Source organism: Ilyonectria robusta (genome assembly GCF_021365365.1).
Source record: "Ilyonectria robusta strain PMI_751 chromosome Unknown BGZ61scaffold_54, whole genome shotgun sequence".
Classification (NCBI taxonomy): Eukaryota; Fungi; Ascomycota; class Sordariomycetes; order Hypocreales; family Nectriaceae; genus Ilyonectria; species Ilyonectria robusta.
Genome location: NW_025764488.1, coordinates 85,444 through 109,340, shown reverse-complemented (window position 1 = coordinate 109,340; position 23,897 = coordinate 85,444). Strand labels below are relative to the sequence as shown.

Sequence of the window (23,897 nt, the reverse complement as noted above, 5' to 3'; positions counted from 1 at the left end):
CGTGAGATAGGACATGGATGGGATAGACCTTGGAGCAAAGATTAAGGGGAGGGAAGGATGACGCTGGCGCAAGGATCACGACACAACGGCCAACCCCATGGTTCGCTTTGGGGTAGATGCTCTTGACATTCATGGTCATCTCTATCATTACTATTTACATATTATCGGGCCGGATCCAACTCGTCAGTCCAGCGTATCATCACTTCAGCTCGGCTCATCCTTTAGCTCTCCTTCGCATCAATCATTCTGCCTCTACTTCAAATCTTAATCTTAAAGCAGTTGGCATAATAGGTGACAGTGGCACTCCAGTCAGAGAAGAGACCAATGATTCCAATCTGGCGCCAGAGCACATCCACCAGCTCGTACATATCGCCGTCGTTGTCGACAACATCGGTGATGGAGCTATAGTAGTAGTCGCCGTTAGCACCGTTGGCCAGAGGGCCCGATCGCTCGAGACTCCACGAGATGATGTCGAGACCAAGCTTATTGGCCTTCTTGGCGTACGCGCTGGGGACAATCTTGCCCTTCTTGCCCGTGACGAGGTAGTTCAGAGGGGGGGCCACGATGCGGACACCGTCCTTGGCGTAACGGGTGAGGTTCTGGACGGCAGTGGCGAAGGTCTCCGGGGTGTCTCCCGTCTCGTCGAGGTAGACGGCCTGCTTGGCGAACTTGGGCTCGTGCTTGAGCCAGTACAGGATGTCGTCGTACAGGAAGCTCTGGGGCCACACGCGCGATGGCTTGATGCCCATCTTCTTGTAGTCATCGATGAACTGCTGCGCGTACATCTCCTGGGTGTAGTCGCCCTGGAAGGGCATCGCGACCTCGGGAGTCTTCAGCTCCGGGGTAAACTTGAGGCCCAGGCCGTCCACCAGAGCAATGTGCTCCTTGTGGCTGAGGACGGTTCCACAGGTGGCGTATAGGTCGGTTCGCCAGTTCTTGGTTCCGGCGAGGAAGTCCTTGGTCGTGGTGGCGGTGGCGTTGAAGCCGTCCATCTTTGCGCACAGCGACTTGAACTCCTTGAGAGTGATGTCGCTGGTGCAGCACTTGGCAGACGCCGCTTGGCCGTTGGCTGCGGCCTTGAAAGGCTGCGTGCACTTGGCGTTGAGCTCAGGGATGTTGACAATGTTGGTCGTCGTGTGCAAGTCGCACTGGCTGTGGCGGCACACAAGCTCGCGGTCCTTGGTGAAGGCGACGTCGCACTCGAGGATTCCGGCGCCCATACGAGCACCGGCAAGGGCAGACTCGCGAGAGTGCTCGGGGAACTGGAGGGCAGCACCGCCGCGGTGGCCAATGGACCAGTCGGACCGCTTCATCTTCATGTTGGAGCATGACTGGAGCTTCTTCTTGAGATCGCCCTCCGCCATGTCGTTGACGAGGTAGTAGGGACGCGGGCCAAGCTCGATCTGCGTGATGGGCTGCACGAGGTTCTTGCTGCTGTAGCTCGGCGCGGCAACGACGGGGCTCACGGCGGCAAGGCCGGCGACGAGGGGGGTTGTGAAACGCATTTCGGAGAAGTCAATTGAGCTTGACAAGGTCAATTGGCAAAGAAGCACAAGTGAGGACGACCTAGGGAGAACCACGAGGAGCTTGGTGAGACTCAACACTTGCGATTGAGACTGAGGCTGCGGCTGGCTGGGACAGAGAAGAAACCTACGGGCATCATGCAGTTCTTATGAGCGCACAATAGAAAGCAACGATCCGCATCGGATAAGCCTATTTGGGAAGCTCAAGGGTTGCAATGTGATGCTCGATTCCACCCGGACATGAGCGGCCCTAATCTCACTGTAGACGGTCCAGGTCCATGCCCGACACGGGTTGAAAGCCGCTCGTCGGTCGATAAGATGGGCATAGTCGCGGCCCATGATGCTGGAATTGTGTCGATCACAACCCGGTGCCTGTCGAGAAACAAGGTTTCAAGCTTGCAGGATAAGCTTGAGGTTGGAGCAACTAGCTTGCGGTGAGCACGTGTGGGGGAGCTCCTGGTATCGTTGGAGGAGTATGCGAGCATGGTGGGCACTAGGTGGTTACCAGGGTCGATGCGTGTGGTATCCGCGGCGTGTGATTCGTCATTGTTGCGGAGAAACCCATATGTAGAGACCCTAGTATCTCTAATCCTAGGAAGCCAGTGTCCTCGGATTGATGAACAGGAATATCAATTGAGGGGTCGAAGCCATCATAACGGGTGTTTAACGGGTGGTTCATGCGCCGGGCGGCTGCCGTTGGGTGCTATCAAGATCCGCATTAATCGTCCCATCTCGCTCGTGTAGCCACTCCTGGCCTCTCACAGCTCACATGGCGGCACGGAACTCATAGCTCGTCCTTTGCCGTCCTCGTGTAGCGGTGCTTACGAATTCCCTCAATCGTAGCCCCGAGATGCTCGAATCGAGGAGCGTCTTCTCCAAGGCCCCAGGCGAATACTCCCCCCACGTTGAGCTGTGGAACAAGGTCTTCCATTTTGTGCCGGATACTCTCCACCGTGTCGAACGACCACCACCGCCATTCCTGATCATCCCAGTAAGAGTAGCTTCCGTCGTCGTCATAGCTTCCTTCACTTTCCGCACGTGCAAAAGATTCAACCAGTTCCTCGGGAGTCTTGTCATGCCAGCTAAAGGCACCGGTCTTGCCCATATCCGCCCCTGTCTCCGGGTCTTCGAGTGGCTGGGTGGGACAACCCCGTGGGTCATCAACGTTGCACTGCTGGGTCATGAACCACTTGACGTAGTATCCAAGGCCGAGGTTGACCTGGTGTGGTGGGGCGCCGCGGCTGATATAACGCTGGATCGAATCACGCGAATCGGTGACGCCGCTGTGGTGCTTGGTGACTGTGTCGCGGCGATTCATAAGATCATAGGTCATGATGTTGAGAAAGTCGGCCTGCTTGACAATTCGGGGCACTGTCGAGGAAGTGAATGACATCAAGTCAACCTCCTTGCCAGGCACTGCGATGGAGAGAAGTTTTCCAGGACTCAAAGCAGCGCGAAGCTCCTCGATAAGTGAGACGAATGCCTCAATCTCCCACTCCCGTTCAGAATTGGGGATCTCTTTGTAATCATCCCGGTTTCCACTAAATTTCTTGTCAGTCTAGTTTCGAATCGCGACGGTTGGCCAAGGCATAGAATGCGGCATACCCTGGATACTCCCAGTCAACATCGACACCATCCGCGCCGACTGCCTCCACCATTACGGCAGCTTGCCTCGCCCAGCGTTTTCTCGAGGCGTCACTCTTCGCAGCCACTTCAAAGCCTGCGTTGTCACCCCATCCTCCAATAGCTACCATTACCTTAGTTCCCGGCGCGAACTTAGAACGGACCTCTTCGACGGTCGTGAAGAGAGGAAACTCGGAAGGCGTCTCGTCAACATTGAAAATCTCGGACCGCATAAAGGCAAGGATGACGTGGGTGATATCGGCAACGGCATCTTTGTCTGGGACAACATTATGCTGGCTAAACACGTATAAAAACCGCCGGTTAGTTTAGATCTGTCGCTTGTTGCGCTAGTAGATGAAAGGGAGGACGAGGAAGAGGAGTCAGATCTACCCGGTCAGGTACATAATGCACCGAAGCGGTTCCATTTTAGAGGCAACGACCACTATGGCCAGGAGCGCCCAGATGCCAACGTTGCAGAGGGCTGAAGTGCGCATTGCGGCGGCAGGGCTTGAAGTTGTGACGAGTGTTGCTGAAGGAAATGCGAGGTTGGTGAGGTTTCGCTTGATGTTGTGGAAGGTGCTCCGTGAGGGCAGCACAGTGCTCACTGTGTGTTTGTGTGTTTAGGGACCGGCACAGTTGCCATTCCGCCCCCACCTTCCCTGCCTTTCCCCGCGTCTACTGTAGGCACAGCGAGTTATAGTGGGCGCCAGCACTCAACCATCGCTTGGTTTGCGAACTGCATCAAGTAGATGGGAACAAGAACAACACAATTGTATCTCAGTAAAATATTATCTGTACCAAATAGGATTAAGGGAATATAGTTTTTATGGATAGAAAGTATAGTATTCGGTATTTGAATTGGGTTCAGGGTTAAACGATAGCCAATGTAGGAGTCTATCTTGTTTAAGGCATTCATTCCCAACCTCTTCTTACGATTATTGATTGATTGATCCCCTCACTCCGATATATTGTAACACGGTGACTTGGGGATAGGAACAGACTCCGCTAGCCTTGAAATAGAAGCCTCTTTACAAGTAACAGTAGAACTAAAATCCCACGTAAACCACCCCATGCTCCCAGGCGAAAAAGTTGGGGCATTTTCACATTTACAACCTAGACGTCTAGGGTAGGTCTACCTCCATTACAGTGCGTAGTCGGAAACAAACTGTCTGCCTTCGCACAGTACCGATCGCCTGAGCTTCATTTTTTCTCCAAAGTGCAAGTAAAGCAGGCACAGCCATTCTCAGCAACAACACCCACCCTCGACACCTTGGACGAAGACGAAACGAAAGGCAGTACTCATACCATCAGCGTCTATTACGCTTCTCATGGGCTAATTGAACGCTCCTCTTTGCATCTTCACCCGCTAGTCGCTGTCGCATTTCGATTGCTCTCCCACCGCCGATCCACCGCCGACTCGAACTTCAAACCAAAATGTTCGAAAACACTTGCACGCTGCCTCTCCAGGCGGACGTCTTCACCACCGCCCTCCACCCCACTGAGCCTCTGCTCACGGTTGGTTTGTCTAGCGGTCATGTCGAGACGTTCCGATTGCCGCCTGGCAACTCGTCCGACGAGAGCGCCGACGGCGACACCAGCGTGTTGAGCGATGGTAAGGGCATGATCGACACCATTTGGCGAACGAGGCGACACAAGGGAAGCTGTCGCTCGGTGGTATATGCCCATGATGGTTCAGGTTCGTCTCAATTCAAGCTCAACATTGCTTCCATCGCATGTTGCTAATCGCTGTACACAGCCATGTTCTCTGCCGGGACGGACTCGCTTGTCAAGCACTTCGACTCTGCGACTGGGCGCGTTCTTTCCAAGCTCGCGATCCCAACCACTACCACGATGCCCGATGCCCCGACCCTGCTTCATGCTCTCAACCCCCAGAGCCTCCTGCTCGCAACCGACTCGGGCGCCCTGCACATCATCGATTTGCGCGACGGCGCTCCTGGAAAGAAGCCTGCGCAGACCCATTTTCCCCACGCCGACTACGTTTCCTCCATCACCCCTCTGCCCCCCACCAAGGAAAGCACCAGTGGATTCCCGAAGCAATGGGTCAGCACTGGTGGAACGACTCTCGCTGTTACCGATTTCCGACGGGGTGTCCTTGTCCGCAGTGAGGACCAGGAAGATGAGCTGCTCACCTCCTGCTTCGTCCCCGGCATGGGACCCAAGAACAACCGCAACAACGGCGTCTTGGCCATTGGATCCGGCTCCGGCGTGCTCACGTTGTGGGACAAGGGCGCATGGGATGACCAGCAGGAAAGGATCATTGTGGATGGTGACAAGAAGGGCGGCGGCGAGAGCATCGATGCCGTAGCCCTGGTGCCGCAGGACCTGGGAATTGGTAAGAAGGTTGTGTGCGGTGTTGGTGACGGCAGCCTGAGAGTCGTTGATTTGGTGCGACGAGAAGTTGATGTTTCTATCAACCTTCGACACGACCATATGGAAAGCGTTGTCTCGCTTGCGTTCGACTCCGAGAACCGGCTGATAAGTGCGGGCGGAAAGACAGTCAAGCTCTGGGAAGAGCTGTCGGAACTCCAAGCCAAGGATAGCGACGAAGAGGAGGACTCGGATGACGATAGCGAAGAGGAGGAACAAGCTGGCAAGCGCCCCGCCGAGAGCGACAGCGAGAGCGACGACAGTGACGCTGATAGAGTGGAGGAGATGAAGCGCCGGGCAAAGAGGCGCAAGGAGGTGCAGAGCAACAAGCTGGGGCCGATGGGCGCTCATGGAATTATGGGATTTGATGGCTTGGACTGAACGAATCTAGGGGAGGAGAAAACCTGGACGGAGGACGACGACTCTGTGATACCCTGGGATGTCGCAACTTGATGATTCCACAACTACGAAAAAGATGAGAGACTTTAATACTGAATATATGAACTGGATGTGTACCTGTGTTATCGAAAGAAGCCGAGCTTGACAAAACTATCTTAGTTTGGAGACGACCCTCATATACTGGTCATCTGTAAAGCCGAGGCTCTCCTTCTCCCCGACGCTTCGGGAATATACTCGTAGCTATTGAAACTAGCCTGCGTCATGGCTGCTTTGAGCTTGAGATTTGGTTGTGGATATCGGCCACAGCTTCTCATTGCCAATTCCTGGCTTGGTTGATTTGGCTGATCCATGCTTGATCTAAGAATCCCTTCAATAAACGGTTCTCTTGACTCAACATTGGTGGAGAGCTGAGTCGTTTCGTCCTTGCCTTTGACCTGTCGATCTTGACTGTGGTGCTGTTGAGGTTTGCATCCTGATCCTAAAAGTGGCCTTTGTGGTTGGACCCATTGGACGGCGTAAACGAAATATATCGGTATTCCTGGAACCGTGCTGGCCTGGCAGAGATAGCGTCATAACGGTTTGACCATTTGATACAAGTCTGGTTGTTTGGTGGATAGACTAGTAAAGTAAGCAAGCAGACTCTAGATGTTTGATGTCGATGTATCTGTCGGACGAAGCCTGCTCACCCTGGTCCCGTGAGTCGTGCGAGAGTTACCGAAAGACGTCGGTAAGCTGCAGATTGGTGATTCCGGATGTTTCCTACTTTCGAGAGGGACCTAGTTAGCACTTCTAATAAAGGCTTGGACCCTACCATTCTCTCAAAAGTCGCTGATTTTCCGCCCTGAGCTGAAGATGACAGATTCCTGCCAGACCGGCTTCATGGAGCAATAATACATGATGGGTATCGTGACAGGCAATGCTATGGAATGTGAAACGGGGAATGGCATTCCTTGCCGGAACAGAGCAGTGACGAGGTGCGTAGGAACAGGGGAGGAAGCTAGATGCCTGGTAGGTGGAGGTAGCCCCAGGGGGTGTCGTCCTTTGTTCGATGGCGAGACTCACCTGAATGAGCATTGCCATTTGTGTTGAGAGGACTTGGGGTACATATAGTCCTGGTGGTGCTAGCGATTAGGTCCTCGTCGTATATGATGAGGACCGGCTTGGAACTGGTGGCTCTGGAGTCGTTAGATGCCCGTTTCCCGTGACGCCGCCGATCCCTCGCTTTTGTCTTGGACGTGGGCGGCCTCATCATGAATTCGCTGCCGCTGTAGGTCGTCGGGATGCAGATGTGCGGAATAGCTTTGCGTCAGCCGATTATCCTCGTCAATGCGACGGCGGAACCTCCGCCAACACTGATCACGCAGTCCCGGCCAGAGATGGCATCGATGACGTCGTCGTCCATGTTGCGAGCGGGGAACTGCTCAATGATCGATGGGTCCAGAACGCGCATGTCGAAATCGGGGATGAGAGCGTGTATCCGGCTAGTTAGATCAGAGCGTGAGGGACTCGAGACGATGAGGGGCGCCGAGAGGTCTGGCCGACCCAACTCGGTAGGAAGACGGTCGAGAACGCCAGGGCCAAGCACGATGCGCGGCGACGATACGCGAGCGGATGCATTGGAGCTGAAGTTGCGGGCGTCAGAGACTGATGGCGGCGAGATGGACGGTCGAGATAAGGCTCGTTGGTGCTTGGCGAGATAGCTCGATAACGCCTGGTCAGTGGCCGTGTTGGTGTTGCTGGCGGCTCGCAGATCGGTTGGCTCCGAGCTCATCACGGGCAGCAACAGCGGATTGCCGGTGTTGACGGGACCTTTCATAACTCTAGAGTCAATCCCAGGTCTTGATATTGCGGATGGAGGAAGGATTGTTAACGGAGGAAGGCCCGGAGATGAAGGCGGTCGAGGGCCGGAATGATGAACAGAGTTCCGGGAATTGTGGGCGGGGTTGCGGTGGTCGAGACCGGATGTGAGACGGCTGTGGATCCTGATTTGAGACGAAGGACGCGAGTGACACTTGCCACTTTGCCGATCTCCCACAGAACCTGCTTGGAATGAGACTCTGCGTTGTCTTTGTACATATTGTGCAATTTCAATGTGGCAATGAGCGGCCTGGCAAAGACAGTGTCGCTAACTACGCACATTGGGAAAATGTTAGTGTCACTTAATGGCGGTGGTGGTGGGCTTAACTAATTTTAAGAAACGGGCGGGCTGACTTCCCCGGAGCTGGCGTCCCGGTTTGTCGGAGCGCCATCTCCGGGAGGGAGCAGCCGGAGCATTTATTGGCTCGGGCATTTTCCCCATGCCCTTGTGACTGTCAAACGTCAAACGTGACTTGCAACCGGGTTGACTTGGCGGAAGCAGCTTAACTTTTGCATTTTGGATTGGGTACGTCTAGTGGCATGGGCTGTGTGCTCGGTTGAATCCATAATGATGAGCCCTGGGCTTGGCGTGTGCCGATTCCGTGGAAGCGAGACGGGGTATCATGGATAGGTAAGGAGAATTATCTCGTGACTGTTGTGGAGAGAGAAGCCAAGTGTCGGATAATTGGTCACCCCAGATTCTCCAGGGGGAGAGATAATAGATTCCAATATTGCAGTATAGATAATATCCGGGGTGGAGATCGCGACAGCATTTCAACATGGTCCAACTGAAAAGGGAGCAGCATATCGGACTTTCAACTGAGCACGCCTTTTCTGTTATTCATGGGGATGATTCAACACAAGCCTGCGTGTGTGACGACGAGCTGCCTTGCTAGTTTTGGGCCTCGTGCATGCCGATCGATATTGCCTGATTAACGATTCCCTCCTTCCCGTAGTTTGATTTTCCTAGTTACAGTGATATTGCCTGCAAGCTACAATGCACTTGTAGGGATCCCCCTGGTCCCATCCTTTCATCCGCACCGGGGCTGCGATTGTGATGGTGGTGACGCTGAAGGGGGGGAGGGTTTCTTATCTCACATGGCTCCTCCCTTTATCTGAGCTTGATTTTAATGTGGCGTTACCTAATGCTAAACATGAGCTCCTGTGGAAGCCAGGTCCCTCTCCCCTGGGCAGGTAAGCTGCATGCAGAGCGCACCTTCCGCCGGAGCTGTTCACTGCGACAGTACTGTAGATCCGGGGAAGTGGTGATAGAGGCAAGTGCTACTGCTTGCTGTCGGGTTGTTTTTACTGCTCGGACCAGTCCGGGCAGGCAAGGCGAAGAGGGAAGGCGCTACCATGGTACTACAATCTCAACGACCAGGGCAACTCTCAACTACCAGGTAGGTAACTCACGTGAATTCACCCTGCCCTTGTCCCTCTACTCTCTCTCTTCTTCCTCCAAATAACATCACCCAAGGACCATTATCGCCTCAGACACAACCTATTGCGTTGTCGGGTGGAAAAAATCAATCTCGACACGGGGGTCAACCGACCATCGGAGCCTCTCGTCAATTAATTTGCTCTTGGTGTCCGTTTTCCGCTCCGTCATCGCATCTTTTGCAACGAAATGAAATCTTGAAGCCCGAGGCCCGTCGGCGCCCATCCCTCGCTGAAGTCCAAGGCTGCATCACGCCGTTATCCGACGACTTCCAGCCTCGCGCAGAGATGTCACGACCGGACACGGCCGATGCCCGAAGAGCGACGCACACCTCTCCCCCAGCTGTCTGCCTGTCTCAATCTGGTTTTTGCGCTACCCCACGAGCGAGTCGAATGTCTGCATAGGAGCAAAGACCGCCAGTCGCTACGTGCACCAAGGAGCATATCTCAAGCCAAGCAGAACCGGCCATGACCACGAGCGCCTCAAGATAAAGAAACGCAACTTGGATGGACGGCGAACTATGGGGTCGGCGCCACAATCTCCGCCCCATCCACAGGCCCACGATCTAACGCGGTCCTCCTTCCGCGGTCTCCCACCCAAGAGCCTTTTCGGCCGGATGGCTTGCCCATGTCTCTCACCGAAGGGTTTGCCGCTTCACGTGCGGCTCGCCATGCCATGCGGCTAGCAGGTCTGTCCATCTCTCCATCACCACCACCACCACCATCACAGGCATGGTTGTTGACACTAGTGAAGCATCCGCATCGGAGGTGGCGGCTTGCGATGCTGGACGGCGCCCTCCACCCCCGGCCGGCTCCCCGGGAGCTCCAGCGGATCAGATCGACCCAATTGGCGACGAGCCAGGACGACTTGTCTCTCATGCACAACCCTTCCCCCACGCACCCTGGGCCTCGTCCGTTCGTCGACCCCAGCTTTGATAACGGACAGCTTGCTTATGGGATCGGGAACCACCAGGGTCAGCAGCCTCGCAAGTTCTTCGTCCCGGAGCGCCCAGAGGTTCGCCTCCGTTTAGACTTGCCCAGGTTTTACCCGGCCAGCCCAGGACGTACCCAGTCATTCGATGTCACTGATCTTGGCCACTCCACCGTCTCAAGACCCGCAACACACCCACTTGCAGTTGCATCCTGGCCACTCACCTTGCTCTTTCCGGCTGGATAATCACTGATAAGCTATCTCTTCAGCTTCTAACCAGACCATCGGCGCAGAACTATCAGCGTCACAGCTGGCCGGCGGCGCCAGAACCACGCGACGCGGCCCCATCCGATGTGCATCGTCGCCTAGATCCCGTTGTAACGCTCAATCCAAATTCATACTTTAGCTCGTCCATGTCCGTCCATTTGCGATTCCAATTCGAGTGCATCTTCACTGCAAACACAGAGTTTTTCACGGCTTCATAGTCGGCGCGCTGAAGACAGTTACATCGCCTCTCGACCCCTGTCAAACCGTCAATCTCCCTCAGTGACACATTCCCTCAGACCACTTGAACCTTTCAACTTCAACCACCACGATGGATGAAGATCACGGTCCTCGAACCATTGTGCCTGAGGAGGCCCCCTCCAAGACCTTTGGCCAGCGCATCAACTCCATCAAGCAGGCCTTCACCACTCGCAATGGCCTCATTGGCGACTACGACTATGCCTTCCTCTTCCGCCCCAATCTTCCCTTCATGAAGAAGCCGACGCAAGCCAGTCCCTTCTTTGGCCTCAATGACAAGATGCCTGTTTTCCTCGCCTTGCTCCTGGGATTTCAGCACGCTCTGGCTATGTTGGCTGGTATCATTACACCTCCCATGATCATCAGCAGCTCCGCCAACCTGGATGCCGACCAGCAGCAGTATCTCGTCTCCACTGCCCTGATCGTCTCGGGCATCTTCTCTGCTGTCCAGATCACTCGCTTCAGAATCTGGGGCACCAAGTAAGGCCTACCCCGCCAACCGTTTAACCTTGTTTCACTAACACGCCAATCAGGTATTACATTGGAACTGGAGTCCTCTCCGTCGTGGGTATCTCGTTCAGTGTCATCCCCATCGCCCAAGGCACCTTCACTCAGATGTACGCCAATGGTTACTGTCCTACCGCCGACGATGGTACTCTTCTACCGTGCCCAAAGGGCTACGGCGCCATCATTGGAACGGCTGCAGTCTGTTCCCTCTTTGAGATCCTCATCTCCTTCGTTCCCGCCAAGATTCTGCTCCGTCTATTACCGCCAATCGTCACCGGCCCCACCGTCATGCTTATTGGTGTCAAGTTGATCAAATCTGGCTTCCAAAACTGGATGGGCGGCAGCGGCAGTTGCGCATATGCCACTGAGGGTCTCTTCGCTTTATGCCCCAACATCAACGCTCCTCATCCTCTCCCCTGGGGTTCCGCGGAGTTCCTGGGTCTCGGTTTCTCCGTCTTCCTCACAATTATCCTTTGTGAGCGCTTTGGTTCTCCCATCATGAAGTCCACTTCCGTCGTCATCGGCCTCCTTACAGGCTGCATCATCGCTGCTGCTTGCGGCTACTTCGACCGTTCCGGCATCGATTCGGCCCCCGTCGCCTCCTTCGCTTGGGTTCACACCTTCCCCCTGACCGTATACGGCCCTCTCGTCTTGCCCCTGATGGCAGTATTCCTCATCCTCGCCACCGAGGCCATCGGTGACATTACGGCTACATGTGATGTCTCGCGCATCGAGGTTAGCGGGCCGATCTACGAGTCTAGAATCCAGGGCGGTATCTTGTCTGACGCCCTCTGCGGATGCATCGGTGCCCTTATGACCATGACTCCCGGCAGTGTTTTTGCCCAGAACAACGGTGTCATCGTTCTGACGCGTTGCGCCAACCGCACAGCTGGCCTCGCCTGTGCCATGTTCCTCCTCATCATGGGCATCTTCACCAAGTTCGCCGCCTCGCTGATTGCCATTCCCTCAGCCGTCCTCGGAGGTATGACCACCTTCCTCTTCACTGCCGTCGCTGTCTCTGGATTGTCCATCATCACCCGTGGAGTCCCCTTCACTCGCCGCAACCGCTTCATTCTCACCGCTGGTCTCTCGCTCGGTTATGGCGCCACTCTCGTTCCCACCTACTTCGACAATGTCTTTACCTACAGCGGTGACAATACCTCCCTCCAGGGCTTCCTCGACGCCATCGTCCTCGTCATGGAGACTGGTTTCGCCGTCACCGCCTTCATCTGCATGTTCCTCAACCTGGTCCTGCCCGAGGAGATGGAGGAGGACATCGACTCCCGCTCCGAGACCAACGTCGTCCTCAACGAAACAACCCACGCCCCCGTCGCCGGATCCAGCAGGGAGCAGAGCATCGAGCAGCAGAAGCCAGAGAAGCAGGGCTAAATGGTGAAGGAGAAAAATAAGGAGTTTTTGTGTTTATCGTTGAATAACGGCGTTTGTGGCGGGGTAAAGAAGTTGATATCGAGAGTCCCACGCATGATATACAATTCTGGCTTGACTGGAGAGACAAGTAAAATACCGGGTGGGGGATTGTGCGTCAACTAAATATACCCTTGATTCATGACTACCTATACCTTTTTCGTGTTCTATTGACATTAAACTCCACTAATACGCCAACCAACAGCAACCCAGCATGTTTAACCCACATCCTTACATTGTTCTATATGACATAACCTTGTCCTGTGGTATAACCTTGTTCATTCATTCCTCGTCATCAGCCCATTTACAACCTGCTGTTGCGCCCCGTATCTCGACTGGTGGTATGCATTCGCCTGTCTCCTGTAAACTTCCTGCACCTTACCCCACAGTCCCTTGTGGCCGCTGTTCAAGCAGTCCGTCAGCTCGCCCCCGGTTCTATTCTTACAACGACACTGGTTTGGTGTCCCCCCGAACGCTGCTCTGGTGGTTGGTTCTGGAAACATGATGCTCAGGCGCTTTAACTTTTCCCACGAGGCGGCGTTGCTCGTCGATGCTGGGTTATTGAGCGCGAGGCGCGCAATATTCCAGTCCATCTCTCCCCCCGTCAAGGAAGTCGACTCGTAGCGCCGCGCGGGCAGGTCAGCGTCACCTCCACGCCTCTCGATGGCGGCAATAGGACACATTGTTCCCTCTCGCCCGGACCTCCGACAGTTGCAGCGATCGGGGTTCACAGACGTCTCCTCGTCGATCTGAACCGTGACGAACGACGACTTGCCGTCTTGCGGGTTCTGCGTGAAGAGCACTAACATTGGCTTCGGCGGTCGTCGATGCAAGAGGCCTGTTGTATTGGTCCCTGTCGATATTGTTGTGCTGCGCACATCGCTCCCTGACGAGTTGCTGGTATTGGAGACAGCGCTTGTCGAAACGGCGCTAGAGATACTGAGCGAGCGACCAGGTGAGGTCCCGTTGGTAGTGGCTAAGGTGCTGCTCCGGCGCGATGATGGTGGTTGACCGACTGGCCTTCGAACCGGTGACTGAATATTTCCCCAAAAGCCGCTTTGTCTATCTGGTGACTGTACGTTTCCCATGAAGCTTTGTCGATCTGGTGGGGTAGTACCCATGGCAGCTGGTGAGCCTTGCCGTGGCCACGACGTGGAAAACATTCCCGGGCTGGGAGGTTGTCGTTGTGGGATTGTCTGGAGACCGGGTTGCCGGCCGGGTGGACTCGTCGAGAGACGTTCCCCGGACATTCTAAATGGGCTCGGTGACGCTGTAAAGGTATCACGGCCGAAGCCTGGCGAAGTGGGTGCGGCTCCAAAGCTGGATGTTGCCATTGAGCCTGTCCGAGAAGGAGAAGGAATTTGTGTCGCAGCTGCTGCGGCGTCACTAGTAGTGACCAGTGACCCATCAACCTCCTTTGGAATCCAGAGTTGGATGGATGCTCTCTCAACGAGGGGATCTTTGCGTCCGACGACAACGAAGCTGACCATGACGTTGTATTGTGTATATGATTCGTAGGGTTTAAAACCTGTGATGGCCTGTTGGAATTTGAGGACATGACTCAACTTCGTAAACGCCATCCTGGCGATCCTCTCGTCCCGTCGAAGAATCACCTCCCTTATCATCCCGGGGTTATTTGGCAGGGCATATTGCGGGTTGATGATTACAGAAGTGATATCAAAGTCAATCACCTCGGCTAAACTCAGAGTCAGTAAAAGAGCTCTTGGGATAGATTTCAAGACATACTTTGTCGTCGCGGTCGCCCTGATGGCGTCTGCTCAGTGCCTGTGATCATGATCCGAAACCTGCGGCCATCCGCGCCCATGCGCCTAAGAAGCTTGGCCGTCTGTTCGACATTTGCTGCAGGGCTCTTCAACGGTCTGTTTCAGGTCAGCTTTGGATCTACTTGAAGTGGGTGAATTCTGATCAAGGGAAGCATACACTTCGAGTAGTTGCTCCATCATCTCGTCCCCAGTCACGACAGGCACGAGCGGCGTTGGCTCTCTCTCCGGCCAGATTGAGAATAGATCTCGCCTCATCATCGGGGTAATCAAGTCCGGTTGGACAAGTTCTTGCCCAAATCGAGTGCATTGGGTCGAAAGGTCCTGGAACAGTCAGCAAGATTGTGCCGTTTCTACACTACGTTTAACTCACGTCTTCGAGCTGCCGGACATATGAAGGCCAGTGCGATTCATAGTCTACGTTCTGGAGGGGTGGCGACTCTCGAATCCTTTTAAAAAGCCAGACGCACTTCAGGAGGTTGAGGTATTGGTCGGTAGGCGGGATACGCTCTGTGACGACCATACCGCTCCGAAAGTTGATGGTTGCCTTGTTGAAGTTCAAGATGAAGGCATCAGACAGTTCCCCAAGCTCAAAATCGGCGTCAGTGCGGTATTCCGGTCGATCCGTGAGGGCCTCGAATCGAAATCGTTCTGCCACGTCGATTGGAACATCGAGGAGAACGATACGGCGATGGGCCTGTTGGTTGAGCGCCTGTTCGAGGTCAGGGACGAGCACGCCCATGATTCGATAGATGTCATGATGAACGGCGTTGATCCTCTGAACAAGGTCGTTGTGCATATGCTGAATATCCTGCCGGACCCTACAGAGGAGATCGCTGTGCGAGTTAGCGTTGGACCACATTACCCGACAACGAGGCAGACTTACATCTCGAAGGGCTTCAATACATGAAGAACTTTGGAGTTGTGAAGAGAAATTCGCTGACGCAGCTGATCGGCGGTGGGTTGAACGAGCACGTTCCATTCAATATTGCGCAACGGATTGCCCCCCGTGCGGTACCGCTCATTCGATCTTAGTAATTCTTGACATTCACGAAGCGTGGCATGATAGTCGCCAATAATCTGGCCCAAGGACGTACGATCCCATCGCGCTACTGCGTTGTATCCGGCTTGCCTTTGAAGTGACGAGTTGGCCTGGGTGACGACGCTGGTGAGGATGTCGAGGCTTTCGGCGAGGTACTTGACGTCTCTGCCAAACTCGGCGTATTGTCTCGCTAATGCAAGTTTAGCATCCTGTACAAGACATGGTAGATGATACCAAATGGGTAGGAGGCATCTGAAGGATTGGCAAACGTGTTGTGCTGGGTGGTTCGTGCTGAGAGCTAAGGATGCGATTCGCCTGGGGAGCCTCGCGAGCCCCCCAAGAAGAAGCTGGGGGCATCTGAGATGTGGGAAGAAGGCACTCACTTGCGTTAAGATCGTCGGACCAGCCGTAGCGGTAAATATCCCAGGCCAACCGTCCAAAGTTAATAATGTCTCCAGGCTGTATGAAGCCTGCCATCAGGAGCTGCCCCCGGCTGCTGGCGGGAACTCGGGGGGCACGTTGAGGTTTATGGGAACAGACAACTCAACCGTGGGATTGCGGAGTTGAGGGATTACAGAGAAGAAATGGGGAGTGACATGCAGGGAACCCCTCGTAGGAGGGCGGCTATGTTCATAAGGATTCCCAGCTAATTAGGCTGCAGGCTGGGCTGGATGGGATGGTGTCACAGAACACGGAAACCAGAGTGGTGGGTAAGGTGCGTTAAGAGGACAGAGGAGGGGGCACTGCTCGAACACTCGGTATGGGGGAAAGGGAAAGTGAGGCTGGCTGGCTTGGCCTTGTGCGCGCGTGTGTGTGCTCATGTGTGTGGGCGGCAGGTCTGGCTGAGACAAGTCCAAACAGGAGAGCTTCGGTCCTGGAAATTAAAGGCTAGAAGACGCAGATGAACATGCAGACGGCGCCACATCCCATGGGCCGGCAAGCCAGAGGGTGGATGGGTGTGGTCTCCCTGGAGGGGACAGATGTGATTCCCATAACGGATAGCTGAGCGAGAGCGATTGACGCAGGTGACAGAATAAACCAGTCAATATTCGTCGAGGGTTTGGTCCAGCTTCTGTCTCGGCACGGTTAACCGCCCTGGACGCTAGAGATACCAGACTCAATCAAAGGGGCAAGCCACTCTTATCAAGCTGTAGGACGCCGGTTGATAATGCCTCGTCGTCATCGCCGTTCAGCTCGATACGCCAGGGACACGCTTGACCCGCTTCCCCGCGTTGGGTTATTTTGTCCACCGCAAGTCATTCAGCTTTGGCTTGGCGCGCCATGAGCTGGGGCTGTGCCGACGCAGGGGGGCGGATTGGTCTTGGAAGGATACCGGCAACGCTATAAACGCCCTCCTTGCGGCTTGGTCCCGACCTGATCGGGGGCGGACAAGCGAGGGTGCGAGGCAGACAGCCCGATAAGGCTGGGCGAAGTCTGCCTAAGTCTCGCGTTTGGTGTCTAACAAGGCGGGTAGGCAGCTGCAGACGCACGTTCAAGATCACAAGACAGAGCGAGGCTTCCGGAACGCCTTGTCTTTGGCGTGCAGTCCAGGCCATTCCGGGACATGGCTGCTCGCCCGGCTGCCGTGTGCGTTGCCAAGGGCTTGCAGTAACACAGCCGAGATGCGTTACTTAACGCTTGAAGCCCCGGGTCTCCGAGTGCGTTGTGCCGCCTCGTCTTCGTTCCTTGCTCAGCTCCATCTTCATTGAATCGCGACCAAGTCTTGTTCAGTTTCAGTTGACGAGAACCTTGGAACAATGGACGACTTCCCTCCATCCGTCGCCGGTTTCCGCTCACCGGCCCCGGCGCGTGACGACGCGTCCATGAGCAGCGATGGCCTGCCTCCACCAGAGAATCCCAACGAGATTCTGACGGTTGCGCCCAAGGAGCGGTTTCGACTGGGCTACTTCGACGTTATGTGCCTGGTAATGAACCGAATGATTGGTAAGTCGTCGCGAGGTGTGCTTGGCATTGTCGCGTGGAAACGAGGGCGTGATTCATTTTGTCTCGGTTATGAACAACGAGAAGAAAGCGGAAGAAGAGAGATTGATGTGGACGATGAAGCAATTGAAGTTGCCAAGTTGACGTTGGATTTATGTTTGGGTCGTGCTTGACAGGTGGGGATGGATTTGTCAAGGAAGGAACCGCACCCCAGGCCAGTGCCTGCTCGGACCGCAGATCCATCGTTTTCATGACATTTCCATTAGTCAAGAATTCTCCGAGAATCCATCCCCATTGATTCTCGAGACTCGACGCCAATTCCTGGTTGATGCCAGTATTTGCAGGATTTCTGCGCAGAAATCCTGTTCATGGTGTTTTGGTTGTGGTTGTGGTTGTGGCGATGCACTTCAATAGCGTCGCGTCCATATCCGTCTACCCTACGGCTCTAATAGTCAAGAGACTAACACCACATGTTTCTAGGAACCGGCATCTTCAACTCGCCCCAGCGTGTCATGCAAGGCACTCACTCCACCGGTGCCGCCCTGCTCCTCTGGTTTGCGGGCATCATCTACTGCCTCTCCGGAATGCACGTCTACATCGAGTACGGCCTGAACGTCCCCCGCTATGTCATCCACGGCGTTGAGCAGAGCATCCCTCGAAGCGGTGGTGATCTCAACTACCTCCAATATGTCTACCGCAAGCCCGCCTACCGCAAGGACACAGTTCTGCTAAGTACCTGTCTGTTCGCCATCGCCTTCATTGCCCTGGGAAACATGGCAGGCAATTCCATCAGCTTTGCCACTCGCGTCCTCCGCGCTGCTGATGTTCAAGACCCGAGCAATGGCGCTGTCAGGGGTATTGCCCTTGGCATTGCGACCCTGACTTGCTTTATCCACACTTTCTCCCGCCGAGGCGGCATCTTTCTTAATAACGTCCTGGCCATCATCAAAGTCATGATCCTTCTGCTGATCATCGTCACCGCTATCGTCGTGGGCGCTGGTGGCTTGAAGAAGACGGACAACATCATCACCGAAAACACCAGCACCTCGAAAGCATTTGCTGGCGCCTCCAGCGATGCCAACGGATATGCCCAGGCCTTCCTAGCCATCATCTTTTCCTTCTCAGGCTTTGAGCAGCCCAACTACGTCATGGGCGAAATCAGCCGGCCTCGGAGGAAGCACCCCATTGCCACCATCCTAGGAGTTTCCACTGTGGTTCTGCTCTACATGGCCGTCAACATCTCCTATGTGAGTCTTTGATTGACTGCTCTGCGCCAAGTTCTATCGTCACTAACATGTCAACAGATGGTCGTTGTGCCCAAGGCTGATCAAATCAACTACCCAGGCGGCGTGGCCCAGCGTTTCTTTGAGCTGACTCTGGGGCGTGTCTCCGACGACAAGACGGGCACCCGAATTTTCAATGCCTTCTTGGCCATCGCGAGTATGGGTAACATCATCGTGATGACGTACACAGCGGCTCGAGTCAAGCAAGAAATCGCCAAGGAGGGCATCATTCCCTTTGCCAAATTCTTCGCACAGGACACAGACATGTCCCTCGGCCGTCTCCTAGGCTGGTTCCAGAAGAAGGGGTGGTTCTCTTCGATCCTCCGCATCCGTTGGTTTTCGCCGGAGGAGCACACGGAGAGGACTCCAGTGGGTGCCTTCGTCCTACATCTCATTTCATGTGTCATCCTCATTTTTGCGACGTGGGGAATGACTCCCGATAATGCCTACACCCTTCTTACAAGCTTGAGTGCATATACCATTAACGCCTTCTTTGGAACCTTCTTGGGCATTGGCATTCTGATCCTGCGCTTCCGAGGGCCACCAGCAACAACAGACAATGACAACGCCGAGAGCAAAACTACGGCTCCCGTAACCTGGAGGGAGATGACGGGCAAACATATCAACCCGGTACTCAGCGTCATCTGCGCTGTCATCTACACAATTGGTGGTCTCTGGCCCGTCGTCAATACATGGATCAAGCCAACCAGCGCCATTACTCAGAGTATTAAATGGTGGCTCGTGCCTACGATCTCTTGGATCATCATCGCCAGTGGTATCGCTTGGTTCCTTGGCTTCGTGGGCGTCGCCTGGCGAACCTACCGAAACCACCACAAGGTCTTTGTCGTCGAGAAGCAACCCCATTTCGAGAGCGCGAATGGATTTGGCACAGACGATAGCGAAGGCCGCGGGAGCGGTGGACTCGTGCTCGTTCATGAGACGGTGTATCTGAGTTGGGTAGGCAAGGAGACTCTGAGACAGAGAAAGCCAGAGCAGTTGGTGTTTGATGACGGCATGGATGAACAACCAGCACAGCCGATGTCCATGGCAGGGACAGATTTCGATGCCTTCTTTCAACAGGAGCAACAGCAGCAGCAACAACAACAATACCAACAACCACAATACCAACAATCACAATATCAGCAACCCAGCCAACGTCACCAATACCAGCAACAACAATACCAAGAAGATCCTAACGCAGGTTACGGGACGGGATTCAGACCATCCGAGCTTCATTAACTAATGGAAGAAGAAATCTAATAATGATACCACTTGTTTGAATAGTAGATTGAATTTAGGATACCATGGTTTTAAATAGCAAAGTAATGAGAATGACGAGAATGAATACCATTGTTCTGGAGAGACTGAAGCTGCTGAAGCCAAGCAGCACAATGGCAGACGCGCTGATGTTTCCATCTTGATGTAGCATGTCTATTCTAGACTCGGAAGTTAAAGCGAACGAAGAGTTGTACTTCACAAAGCCGCAACGCACGCGGCGAAAATAGATCGCGAGCAAAAGAGACATGGTCTCTCGAACTGCATTTTGCTTCGCTCAAATACGGAATCCACGCCCCATCCAAGAAACCCACCAGAAAAGCTATGAACACGAAGAGGAGTGAGAAAACCACAGGAGTGAAGAAGAAAAACTCAGAAAGCAAATATTGACGCCGCGCTGGTCTCCGTCTCGCCTTTTCACGTATCGCCCCGTAACCTGATAGCCCTATTCTACTTAGACACAATTCTTTCCTTCCACCCATTCTCTTAATATTTTGGCAAGGAGCGCCGAACTACCGTTTGAAACCCAGATTAGTCCTTCCTCCGCAGCAGTTTTCCATGTCCACCGAGGATACAAGTTGTCGTTTGCGTATGTTTTGAGCTTAGGGGAGTTCTTTGGCTTTGCGAGCGAGGATGCGGACGTTGTCGACGAAGCCCTCGACGAGCTCTTGGTATCGATGCGGTGCGCCGCTGATGGCTTTGCGGCCCTGGTCGATGGTAATTCCTGGAGCCAGTTCGATCTCCAGTTCGTGTTCCTTGTCCATCCTTTGAGCACCCTGTAAACGGTTAGCATCAATGTTGTCTATAACAGGGCTGGATGAAGTATGAACTCACCCCTGGGCCGTTTGATAAATGGGAGACCTGCGTGAGGTCGATCTGATAATGTCCATGCGTGTAACTGAGCCGGTCCTTGTTACGATCAGGCTGTCGATCTACTTGACTTGTCGCAAATTGCTCCAGCTCGTCCACGTCGCCATCCCAGTCCATTTCGAGGTTGATGCTGATACGGCAATCCATGGGGCACATGGGCATGTGTAAGTTAATATCCGCCACGCGAGCCTTGATGATCTTGCCAAGAACCTCGCGCGTCTTTTGATCGTATGTAACGCGCACGCGAACGTTTTTGCTTCGCGAGCCGAGGCGTGCACGCATGCAACCGGGGAGTCGGCCCTGGAGGTCTGACGGGAGTTCGAAGAAGCGGTCAATCTCGCGGCGGTGTTTGTAGAGAACTTGGACGCGGGTGTTGCCATTGGGGGCACGAGGGTCAGTCTGAATGACCGTCTGGTTGAGGAAGTCGTTGAAGTATTTGTGCTGGGCCTGCGAAGTGTCAGTAAGTTATGGAAGCATTCGGGTGTTTTGAGTTACGGCTTACCTCAGTCATGCTGCTCCGGAAGGCAATTCGAGGACTGTCGTGGAGTACGCATTCGGAATCGAGTAATCTATCCACACGATGGTTGGTGTCCTTGTCAATGAGCGTTCCCAGCTTGGCTTCAATTTCAAATTGAATCCCTCGGCTGACAATCTCTTGCATATCTTCATTGTTTATGACATTGATAAACAACCAATCAGCCACCGTCTTGGACATTTCTTCGTACGGCTTGACGCCAGTGATGCTGGCTTCCCATGGACCGAGTATGTCTTGAGGACCTGGCTCAGCAGGGGAAGGTTGGCTGTGGCTGGCCTGATGGGATCTTGTCGTCTCAGGGGAGGTGTGGCGGCTGGGACGAGCACTGCCCTCACTCTTGCCATTCACAGGCGCGTGGGCTCTCTTTTGAAGAACAAAGTTGGCGTGATTTGGCATCGACTTGCCCAAGGTCCGAGCATTTTGGGCCCAGATTGGCGGCTCAGGCCGGCGGAGGCGTTTCTTCCGAGGCATGACGGGAGAGCTGGAGGACTTGGAGCTTCGGGCTTGGCCAGGGACGTGACCTCCGTTGACCTCACCGGGTGGAGGGCGAGTTTCTCGGTGCTCAAGTTCTTTGGGGCTCAGGTCACGATCCTCCAATTTTCGTTTCGCTGGCGTGACTGCGCGGTCCGAGTCAATGACCATGGGTTGAGCAGTGACGTTCAACCTGCTTTCTGCTTCGACCGATTGGGGAGCGAAGTCGGGGTTGCTCTGGAGAGATGGAACGCGGGTCTTGGGACTGACGGAAGCGCTGGGGGCTCGTTCGCTGTGGGACTGAGATCTTTGGTGGATCTCACGTGCAGGGGACTCGTAGCTGGTTGAAATACGTTTAGCAGGCGGTGGAGGAGGAGGCGGCGAGCTTTGTGCGTGTGCTTGTGCTTGTGTTTGCGTGACTTGAGCACCGGCGGCAGATGAAAGCCTTTGTTGGTAAGGGCTTGGCGGCTGCGCGTAGGCGAGGGAAGGTTGTCTCGAGCCAGCGGACAAGGGCGGGCCCACGGGCGTGGGCGGCTGGGAGGGAGCGCGGCTATAATCGCCCGGGGGAGGACGCGACGCGGCAACGGGGCTGGCCTGGGCGTAGGGTGGCCCGTATTGATGCTGGCTTTGAGCTGAAGTCGGTGTGGGAGTCGAGTGTGTGGACTGCGAGCGTTGATGGATGTATGAATGGGAGCCGGCGGCCGAACCGATGGGTGGTGTTTGTGGGACTGGGTGCTGCCCTTGTTGCATGTACGGGCCTGGGGCGTGGCCTTGGCCGACGCCTTGAGGAACTTGGGAGAAGCTTTCGCGTCGTTGGGGTTGAGGCTGCGGTTGATATTGCGCGGGAGGATACTGGTGGCGCTGTATGGGGCTGTTCACCTCGGGCGGAGGTTGCGAGGGAGGGAACGGGAACCCGGGGCCTCCCGAGGCCGTGGACGGTGTCGTCGCCGGTCGGTATGGCGAAGGAGCTGGAGCCGGGCCACCGGGGGATCGCACATCGTGGAACGAGCCGGTGGACTGGAGCGGCGGTGGCGCAGGACGTCCAGGATACGGCCCAGGAGTTTGGTAAGGGGAGGGCTGCGGGGGGTATGCGTTGGACGGAGGCTGTTGGTGTTGGAGCTGGAGCTGGTGTTGCGGCGGAGCATGCTGCTGTTGGAGCTGCTGGTGCTGGAGGTGGTGAGGATGGGGGGGATACTCTTGCGGCGGCGGCTTGCCAGGCGATGGTTGCGGCGGTGGACGAGCGTAGTCGCGATACGAGTACTGGGCAGGGCTCTGCGATGGACGAGGCTGCTGCTGCTGCTGCTGCTGGCGAAGATGCTGCGGTTCCTGCGGTCGCGGGGGTGGCGGCTGCTGCTTAGGCGTCGGAGGCGCTTTGGGCTGGCCGCGGTCGCCGTTGTCCGAGGTGTTGAGGACGGATCTGAGATCCATCGTGGTCGGGTTCGCTCTGGGCGTGGGCGGCTGCGTTGGTCGATGAGGCGTTGGGGTTGGAGTCGTGCCGTGCCCGACAACGTGTGTCGGGGCAGCTCCAGGCGAGACGGCGTCGGGTCAATGTCAAGGGCAATGGCACGTCTCGCATCAGATCGCAGACGCGACAAGATCGCAGCAGCAAGGTACGAGGGTTGGATGGGCGATCAGATGGATCCGGTCCAGTGAGCAGGGCCGTCGTCGTCGTCGCGCGAAGGAGATGGGGATGCGTCGCAAGCGGACATGGATGAGTCTAGCACCTTACGCCGCCATGGCGAGGCTGCAATGCTGTCGATGTCGATTGACGCCTGGTGATTGGGAGACGGACGGGACGCGCGGGGGATGGATGGAGCAGGGAGTCGCACGCGCTGTACACTTGTCGTTAGATGGCCATACTCGGGGATGGTGATTTTTTAGCACTGTTGTGTCTTGACGTTCCAAGAGACAAAGGAAGAGAGACGAGGCGGAGCCCAGCCAACAACCTCTACCTGCAGGGATGTGTGTCGCAACGAACGAACAGCCAGAGGGCCGGGGAATGAGTGGCACTTTTTTTCTTTTCTAAACCAGACCTGAGCGGTACTTGTGCTGATCACTGCGCTAGTATGGGTCGCGGAGGTACCTCT

General features: G+C 55.1%; 10 protein-coding genes across 10 annotated transcripts; 4 read left to right on the top strand and 6 right to left on the bottom strand.

Moving 5' to 3' along the window:
• Positions 1-67: 67 nt before the first annotated feature.
• BGZ61DRAFT_191947 (PLC-like phosphodiesterase) lies at positions 68-1,615 on the bottom strand. The gene has a single exon (XM_046237817.1). It carries the CDS (start codon positions 1,503-1,505, stop codon positions 258-260), a length of 1,248 nt encoding a protein of 415 aa, XP_046094689.1. The 5' UTR covers positions 1,506-1,615; the 3' UTR covers positions 68-257.
• A 692-nt stretch (positions 1,616-2,307) lies between these two features.
• Positions 2,308-3,640, bottom strand: BGZ61DRAFT_372794 (glycoside hydrolase superfamily; the record flags this gene model as incomplete). Its single annotated transcript, XM_046242205.1, has 3 exons — positions 2,308-3,064; positions 3,129-3,443; positions 3,537-3,640. The coding sequence occupies 3 exons, from the start codon at positions 3,638-3,640 to the stop codon at positions 2,308-2,310; spliced, it is 1,176 nt and encodes a 391-aa protein (XP_046094688.1).
• Positions 3,641-4,374: 734 nt separating this feature from the next.
• On the top strand, positions 4,375-6,038 carry BGZ61DRAFT_467096 (WD40-repeat-containing domain protein). The gene is made up of 2 exons (XM_046247734.1): positions 4,375-4,842; positions 4,903-6,038. Exons 1-2 carry the CDS (start codon positions 4,581-4,583, stop codon positions 5,913-5,915), a joined length of 1,275 nt encoding a protein of 424 aa, XP_046094687.1. The 5' UTR covers positions 4,375-4,580; the 3' UTR covers positions 5,916-6,038.
• Positions 5,970-7,139, bottom strand: BGZ61DRAFT_191922 (uncharacterized protein). The gene is made up of 5 exons (XM_046237816.1): positions 6,996-7,139; positions 6,620-6,695; positions 6,361-6,551; positions 6,051-6,290; positions 5,970-5,998 (listed from the first exon to the last, which is right to left on the bottom strand). The coding sequence occupies exons 1-4, from the start codon at positions 7,037-7,039 to the stop codon at positions 6,107-6,109; spliced, it is 495 nt and encodes a 164-aa protein (XP_046094686.1). The 5' UTR covers positions 7,040-7,139; the 3' UTR covers positions 5,970-5,998; positions 6,051-6,106.
• BGZ61DRAFT_191908 (uncharacterized protein) lies at positions 7,023-7,913 on the bottom strand. Its single transcript, XM_046237815.1, has one exon. The coding sequence runs from the start codon at positions 7,747-7,749 to the stop codon at positions 7,240-7,242; it is 510 nt and encodes a 169-aa protein (XP_046094685.1). The 5' UTR covers positions 7,750-7,913; the 3' UTR covers positions 7,023-7,239.
• A 1,741-nt stretch (positions 7,914-9,654) lies between these two features.
• BGZ61DRAFT_191838 (uncharacterized protein) lies at positions 9,655-10,580 on the top strand. Its single transcript, XM_046237812.1, has one exon. The coding sequence runs from the start codon at positions 9,856-9,858 to the stop codon at positions 10,402-10,404; it is 549 nt and encodes a 182-aa protein (XP_046094684.1). The 5' UTR covers positions 9,655-9,855; the 3' UTR covers positions 10,405-10,580.
• On the top strand, positions 10,580-12,733 carry BGZ61DRAFT_191849 (permease family-domain-containing protein). The gene is made up of 2 exons (XM_046237813.1): positions 10,580-11,160; positions 11,214-12,733. Exons 1-2 carry the CDS (start codon positions 10,754-10,756, stop codon positions 12,574-12,576), a joined length of 1,770 nt encoding a protein of 589 aa, XP_046094683.1. The 5' UTR covers positions 10,580-10,753; the 3' UTR covers positions 12,577-12,733.
• Positions 12,734-16,009, bottom strand: BGZ61DRAFT_191835 (uncharacterized protein). The gene is made up of 6 exons (XM_046237811.1): positions 15,819-16,009; positions 15,280-15,625; positions 14,767-15,229; positions 14,554-14,717; positions 14,359-14,492; positions 12,734-14,308 (listed from the first exon to the last, which is right to left on the bottom strand). Exons 1-6 carry the CDS (start codon positions 15,910-15,912, stop codon positions 12,891-12,893), a joined length of 2,619 nt encoding a protein of 872 aa, XP_046094682.1. The 5' UTR covers positions 15,913-16,009; the 3' UTR covers positions 12,734-12,890.
• A 1,249-nt stretch (positions 16,010-17,258) lies between these two features.
• Positions 17,259-19,898, top strand: BGZ61DRAFT_500360 (amino acid permease-domain-containing protein; the record flags this gene model as incomplete). Its single annotated transcript, XM_046251539.1, has 3 exons — positions 17,259-17,379; positions 17,857-18,623; positions 18,681-19,898. The coding sequence occupies 3 exons, from the start codon at positions 17,259-17,261 to the stop codon at positions 19,896-19,898; spliced, it is 2,106 nt and encodes a 701-aa protein (XP_046094681.1).
• A 462-nt stretch (positions 19,899-20,360) lies between these two features.
• Positions 20,361-23,386, bottom strand: BGZ61DRAFT_191858 (CYTH-like domain-containing protein). The gene is made up of 3 exons (XM_046237814.1): positions 21,307-23,386; positions 20,769-21,245; positions 20,361-20,710 (listed from the first exon to the last, which is right to left on the bottom strand). Exons 1-3 carry the CDS (start codon positions 23,236-23,238, stop codon positions 20,537-20,539), a joined length of 2,583 nt encoding a protein of 860 aa, XP_046094680.1. The 5' UTR covers positions 23,239-23,386; the 3' UTR covers positions 20,361-20,536.
• Positions 23,387-23,897: the final 511 nt, after the last annotated feature.